This window comes from Anneissia japonica, unplaced genomic scaffold, assembly GCF_011630105.1.
Source record: "Anneissia japonica isolate Jap-2015-1 unplaced genomic scaffold, ASM1163010v1 scaffold5_len213053_cov157, whole genome shotgun sequence".
In the NCBI taxonomy this organism is placed as follows: domain Eukaryota; kingdom Metazoa; phylum Echinodermata; class Crinoidea; order Comatulida; family Comatulidae; genus Anneissia; species Anneissia japonica.
Window position 1 is genome coordinate 11,420 of NW_022740246.1, and position 7,904 is coordinate 19,323.

Sequence of the window (7,904 nt, forward strand, 5' to 3'; positions counted from 1 at the left end):
CATCTTAAGCCTTCCTCTTTAGCTTGCAAACGTATTCTTGGAAAAAAAAACATTTTCAACAGAAACTAATCAAAGGTCATAAAAAGAAGCCCATGGGCTTCTATTCCAGGTTTTACGATATTCAGATGTTTTTTTAAATTAAAAACTTTGCAAACTTACATGTCCAGGTTGGATGCTTTCCATTGACCCAAACAAAATCAGTAACAAATTCGGGAGTAATGTTTCTAACTAGTCCAATCCAAACGTACGTGTAGTCATATTCCTCTTTAAACGGAGTTGCTAACTCATTTATGATCACGTGTTCTTCTTCTGTTTCAATAACAACCACATCAGCACCCTTGTCTAGGCAAATCTTTCTCGATTCATCGAATGTAGCCTTCGACGGATCAGGCAGCGAAATATAACAACCATGTTTCCAGTGCATCCAGTCTGAAGTCATACAATATTGGCCATATTGTGCTGAAAATAACCAAGTTAAAAAATTCTATAATTAAACTGTAAAATAATCTAAGACCGCGCAAGTGGTAGGGGGAGTAGGGCAAAGCAGGAGAGTGATGGAAAGAACAATTTGATCGAAGAGTCATTAGCCACAGACCTTATTCCTTTGGAAAGAGAGCATGAGAGGTTTAATTTTTCCTGATGAGTGGAATCAAAAGCCGCTCTTTGTGGTTCAAAGGAAATGCCCCCAAAATCCCGGACATCGTACAGAGCTCAAATATTAATATAAGTATTGTGATTATGCTTACTATATAGGCTAATGCAAGTAAATGAATAGCATGAAAATAATAATAATAATAATAATAATGATAATAATAATAATAATCATAACAATAAATAATAATAATAACACCAAAATAATATTAATAAACTTAATGATAATGATGATAATAACTAAAAAGAATAGTAATAATGTGCTTTACCAAGATATAATAATTTAATTTCATTTATTCTACAAAAAAAAAAAAAAAAAAAAAAAAAAACTCGAAGGAGAAGCAAAACAGTAGGGAGCATTTAGCAATACTAAAAATGCAATAATAATTACTGAGGATAGGCTACTAAAATGCAAAACAAGTCAATATTGTCTTGCCTGTTTCACATAAAGCGGATTTATTCGTGTTGCATTCAATTTCGGAAAACACGTTGAGATTAATGTGAAGAATAACACACTTTTCCGATGTATATTGTGGTTGATGTAGCCAGGCTGAAAGGCAACAAACAGCTGTTATACCAACGTAAACATGTTATACCAACGTAACATAATGCTCTTAGGTTAAAAACGTATACTCTTACACTCACATCCACACACGCCCACCCTTAAGTAACACTAATAATAGAGGCCCTAACTGATATCATTAAAATCTAACTGATTAATTTTATGATGAGTTTTATACAACAGAAATCCATCGCTTACCGATTGCACTGCAGGTCTAGCATCACGATACAATTACAAGACTGTGACATTGAGGATTTGGATTTTTGACACAATTGACGTATCATACCCCTAGCATTAGTGAAAGAAATTTTGAGGGCCACGTGCGGGACTAATTGTAATAATCATTATGAAAATAGGCTACGGATTATTAGAAACGTCATTCTTAATACCAATGCAAGTATTGTTTGAATCACGGATTGCCGTTATTTAATTGATTTTAAAGTTGATTTACATTGGGCTCTATCCGACCATTCATTATCATCATTGAAATAGAAGAAAGTCTAATGGATGTTTAATATCAAAGATGCCTTTTAGGTCATACTTTGATAAAATACATTTCACATGACTTACCATTTCCATTTTAGTTAATTGAATTGTGCATGATGAAAAGTAGTCGTGGCCACCTCTTATTGTCCATGTTATTTAACCGGTTAAAATACTGGATTTTTAAATTGTTTTGCATAGTGGCAGTATGTAGTGGTGTCTTATGGATGGCTCTCGCTACCGGTATTGAATGTTTTCTATTTTGTTGGTTAAAGATTGTGCTCCACTAAACCAGATGGATGGTTCTTGTGGAGTTCGTTGTTGTGGAAGAGATTTTAATTCTAATACAATATTAATGCTGCTGACAGCTCCATCTGGACCATCTAACAGCTCAATCTGGACCATTTTTACTAACCTTTGCCTCATGTAAGGCATGCAAGCAAAGCAAGCATTTAGACTGGGGCCAGGGGGCGCCAAGGGCCAAAAATGGCCCTTTAATTTGGATGAATTCTTAGTTATTTGACAGGCATGACGCTACATGTAATAAGATTTCATAATTGTTGTAATGTCCAAGTCGAAGTTTCTTCCACGTAGGCCTACGATCTCGGTGAATTCCAAACATCATAAGGCTAAAACAGGGGTGGCGCCAGGATTTGCCCGAGGGGGAGGGGGGCCGACGCCTCCGACGAAGGGTTAGATTTCCCTGACGAAAGCAAAGTGGGCGTGGTCAACCTTCGATTTAAAGGCTTCGAAAGTGCTGGCGCCACCCCTTGGCTAAAAGTATGCTTATCAGTGATGAATTAACTACTTAGTCCTAAGTTGTGGACTATACATCGTCCTTTTTAAAAATTATTTATGAATACTAAAAATAAAAAGTGTTTACATACCCCTGATTGGCATATAACCAGGGAGTTGGTATAGCTAAGACCTAGCCTAGGAGACCTGGTCTACGCGCAGCCTTTCGTAGTAGGCCTTGCCTAGTGTGGGTGACCGATTACTGTTGGAGCACATGTTCACATGACAATAAATTTAGGCCGTGCACGAGACACAATTGGTTAAACTGTGATTTCAAATTAATAATGTCGTGTTAGTCCTGATGTACGCCTCATGCAATCACCAATTGGCCTACATCATTTAATATTATTCAAATCACAAACTGATTAGGTCAGTAGTATACTACAGAAATCCAAGGTACATCGATTGTACTGGTGGAGGTCCTATTACGATACAAAGGACTATGAGATTGAGTGATTGGATTTTGGGCACGATCGACCCATTATACAATTTTAGCACTAACAGATACCTCATTTCATTAAAAAATATACATTGGAATGTTCGCGGTGTTGGGAAGATCGGTTTATCATTATAAAAATATAATAAATAATAATAATAATATTATAAAGCCACCTTTATTCCCATTAATGTATCATTATTATATAAACCATAAAAATTTACATAAAATCAATATAAGAACATAATAAATTAATCTCAGTTCTCCTACATATTTTCATTTTCATCTTATTTTTTTACAAATAATTTATTTTCATTTAACACTTTTTAGTTTTTTTTCAAATACCTTTGTGTTCAACTTTAAAAAAAGATTTATGCGAGTCAAAAAAAAGTTACACCAATTGGGATTCACACCCGAGAGTTTTGGCTGTCTATGCAGACGCCTTAACCAACTGAGCCAATGAGGTCTTGTTAGGAATTCAAATCCGATTTTAAAGAAACTAATTCAAATAAATCAACTTAGATATAACTCTCAACCGTCTAGCAGCAACATGCTCTAATTATATACAGCATACCAAAAGGTGCGCGCGCTTCGTAGGCTTACCCTCTAGTGTGTGGACGTCGCTATTATTTTCGATAAAATGAATATGACAACTAAAAGAAGATAAGTTGCATGTTATTTGTTATCTCGTTCAGTAATTTCTTTAGTTAAGTAATGTTAAAAATGCAACAGAGGTAAAATCATGATTTATGATTTACATAGCATGTTGCCTGGACTTAAACAAATAGCAAATTGCGTTTAGATACAGGTTTTAATAGCTGCGTTTAATGTCATTTCACCTAACATAAAAATATTTAGAAACAACTAAGATGATATGAAACATCAGTAGTGTTAATTTTGTATGGAGAAATATCTATTTCTCACCATTATTTGCCTTGGAAAACATTTTTGTTTGCAATACAATAAACATAATTTGCAATAGGTAGGCCTACGATACAACATATTTTGGTCAGGGGCAGCTAAAGGAAAATGTTACATTGAGAAACAGAAAAAAGACTATGGTTGACGAAAATCGAGTGTGTTTATCAACCGACTGTGCCTGAAAACCGAGTGTGCTTGAAAATCCGATGTGCTTAAATGTTGCCCTTTTGGCGTTCCATATAAAAAGTATAAAATAACTGACGGTAAAAATCAATGTTTTTCTCTCAATTAATCTGATCGACATTTTGATGTTACAGTAACTTTTTCAGACCGGTAGGTTTTGAATCTCAGACGTTTATTAAGGACCTCGGTTTTGCATTTGCTTGAATAAGCTAATTATAATACATTTTCAACAATAAAAATAGGAATCTGAAATTGTTAAAAAAGTTGTTCCAAAAATAAATACATTTTTATTATATTCTTTATATATAGCTTGCAATTAAAAACTGAAATGAGAACATAACGAACGTGCAATGTAAAGAATACCGTTAGTAGTCTGTTGTCTAATGTTATATTTTTTAACTTTGTCATATTTTTGGGTAAATTCTTGGCAAACATGTCTAAAAATATCTAAGTAATTCACTGATTAAGAAAAAAAAAGGGTGCCAGTTTTTTTTTATTCACTTCAAGGGCCCATTTTGAACAAAACAAAATTGCAAAAAGATCATCGTTATTTATTTATTTATCATACAATAGTCATTTTAGTTTATCTTATATCATATAAAGGTATCAGTGATGCATTGGAAAGAAAATAAGAGCAGAAGACATAACCCCTCCCAAAAATCTTGCTACATGCTTATTCTGCTATAAACTCCAAGACTCAGTGTGAAGTGATCTATACGGACATGGCTAAAGCAATTTCAGCTATGTTAATTATTAGTTGAATGAATGAAAATTGGAATAAAAATTTATATATGGGATATATGTTTACGTATGTGTATGTATGTATATATTGATACATATGTGTTTGATCGCGTATGTACTGTACGTATGCTGTCTCTTATACACATCTAGATGTGTATAAGAGACAGGTTGTGTACTATACATTAATAAAATGTTTAAACACTCTTTAATACCAATAAATCGGTTAAAAAAGGCGCCCGTTTTTAATTTCCAAATGGAGGCCGAAGGAGTAATTAAAAAAAACTGGCACCCACACTTTTCTTAATCAGTAGTGTTTTTAGAGTTGTTTTAACATAATTGCCAAGAATCTACCCAAAATTTTGCTTTTTCTACACCAGACAACAGACTATAACATAGGCTCTACTCCTTAAACCTTAGATTATGTGAATAGTAATCAATTAAAGGAATTCCTTAACAACATTTATATTCCTATTATTGATTAATTATTTACTATAGAATGTAGTAAAACGTATCAGCAGGCTCCTAACCTCTATATGATGAAAATTCTCCAGTGCCAAGCCATCGGTACTTGCTGAAATCTGGGCTATTATGTAGGCCGACATAAACGCTATCATTTATCTTTGAATCCTGAAGTCTTGTCGCAATCAAATCCCTTTCACTACCGGAGCTTACAACCACAAGATCACCACCATTCTGTTGACAGATTGTTCTTGCAGCAAACCAGCTCATTGGCGTAGTAACTACCAAATAACATCTGTCATTCCATGTTTTCCAAAGGGATGATGGGCAGTGAGGTGCGGCTATAATGATATAGTAACAAATAGTCACACATTTTAGAACATAATAATTACCTTACTTTTATTGAATTAATATATCTATTTTCCATTGTTGCTCCTGTAGGGTAAAAGGCCTAGGATTATAGCACTTTTGCAGAAAAAGCTGGATACTTAAGATTATTAGTAATTCTGCTCCGACTTAGCCTACTTGAATTACCTATTTCTTTGTTACCATCACAACCTTACTACAGGCTTCAGTCCAATGATTGTAAACTAAAGCATTCAAACAATAATTTGGCTTTTAGGTAAATGGATTGTATACAAAAATACGTTTGCTTGGGTTTTGGATAATGGAAGGCATATAAGAATGACATTTTCTGTGCTTTTAGATAAATAGAATGAACATAATAATTAGGTTTGCTTGGTTTTTAGATATATGGAAGGTACTGCAGTAGAGTAGCACTTGTAATAGAAATCCTGGGCCACTATAAAAGGCGGATTTTTTGTTAGGGGTTGGAGGCAATTAAGAATTTCAGAAAACAATGTTGATAATTTTTTTTTTTAAATTTAGGCCAAAGGCTTACTATCCTATTATTTCATAGTCATACTTATATACGTATAATCATAAAATAATGTGTAAAACACATTGGCAAGGAATGAACTTTATAAAATCTGACCTTTATTGTATCCCATGAATTCTATTACGGTTATTATTATTATTATTATTATTATTATTATTATTATTATTATTATTATTATTATTATTATTTATTCGTAGTTAAGAATACAAACTGGTAATAACTCTCTCGACTTCTGTTTTGCGCCATGAGCATCTAATTGATGGATACTGGCGCATTATAAATGTACACTAATATTATTGGGCCTATTATTAAATCAACGGCAAATTCAACGTTTATGTTAAGAATTGACAAAAATTATCATACTAAAATTAAAACAAGTTAAAATATTGATTTTAATGTCATTTGTATTTGTCGTTACAGTATGTGTTAGTATGTAGAGTAGTGGGCCATTATTATTCAATAAGATGGTTTTATAATTAGAAAATGGGTCCCTCTAACAGAGTACTGGGTTTTTATTAAGTTCTACTGTAATAGCCTAAACACAATTGCTTGGCTTTTAGATAAATTGAACCATTGTCTAAAAAAGCACTTTACTGGACTTAAGCTTATCTTAACCTTGGAGCAGTTTTCCATGAATTTTAAATGTTAGGCCTACGTGTTTTTGTGGCTATGAATGGAGTGGTCAAACCTACTTGACTCTATATAGGAGTGTAGGTCTACACTGTCGTTTATGGATATAGTAACTTAATCGAAATAGTTCCGGCGGTTGCTTTTTGCGATGCTTCTGCTATATCGCTCAACTACCGAAGTCACTCAAGTCTGCAACACCTACACGCAGTTGCTTACCTAAAACGGTCTGTCTTTAAATACAAATAACTAATATGAACAACATTGCCTAACTTTAGTGACAGTTCAAAATCACTTCATTTTGCGAGCCAGCGCCCCTCACCTAGTCATCGAGCCCCCCCTACCTTCACATCTTTCCTCCCTCATCAGCCCCCATTTCAAGATTCCTAGAGACGCCACTGTTCAGTGATGACGAACATTGCTCTTTTAATGTAATTATTCCTAAGATTCTGTAAAAAAAATATGGAAAAATAAATAAATGGAAAACTATGTACTTACAATGCACACAAACGATGAGCCACAGGAAAGCAAACTCATAAAGAAAGGCAAATATAGGGAATATCATGGTTTAACAAACTGAGTTGTAGTAGCCTTCCAATAGATTCCACAAAAACACTCTCCAGCTTCTTTTTTTTCTAAGCAAAACCTTATTAAATAATTTCCGCTAGTGACAGAACGTTATATTTATTGGTACAATCACGTGACACCCAACAAACACATACTTTGACCTGTGGTAATGGTAATAAATCAAATGAAATGAAGATAAAAACAATAAAAACAAAAAAAAAAACCAATATAATTATGGAAATGTAGTATCCATAATTATTACAATATTACTTTTTGTATATTATATTTCAAAAATTATAATAGTATTTTCATTATTTGAAATCACATCGACAGTGTCCTGAAACCTTGCTTTGAATACAATTTAAGGGTTGTGTTATATTATCTTGTCTTAAAACGAAACTAGTGCCTTGCCAGTGCTGTTTAATGACACGATGCTAATAAAATTATGTAAATTTTATGGCAAAATAAATGTTTCAGTCACACTATAATATATTTAAGAAATATTTAAAAATTTGCCACAATTTCATATTAAATATAAAAATTTGCAAAACCCCATCTAAATTAAAGGAGAAACTTTGATA

The 7,904-nt window shown here is 33.2% G+C and overlaps 1 protein-coding gene across 1 annotated transcript in view; it reads right to left on the minus strand.

Moving 5' to 3' along the window:
* LOC117118222 (sperm receptor for egg jelly-like) overlaps positions 1-7,379 on the minus strand; it is a 10,012-nt gene extending 2,633 nt beyond the window's left edge. The window contains exons 1-4 of the mRNA XM_033262741.1: positions 7,255-7,379; positions 5,300-5,572; positions 1,088-1,201; positions 160-459 (exon numbers count right to left, since the gene is read on the minus strand). Of these exons, the coding sequence (XP_033118632.1) occupies positions 160-459; positions 1,088-1,201; positions 5,300-5,572; positions 7,255-7,321 (754 nt within the window). The 5' untranslated portion in view covers positions 7,322-7,379. The remainder of the gene's footprint in view (positions 1-159; positions 460-1,087; positions 1,202-5,299; positions 5,573-7,254) is intronic.
* Positions 7,380-7,904: the final 525 nt, after the last annotated feature.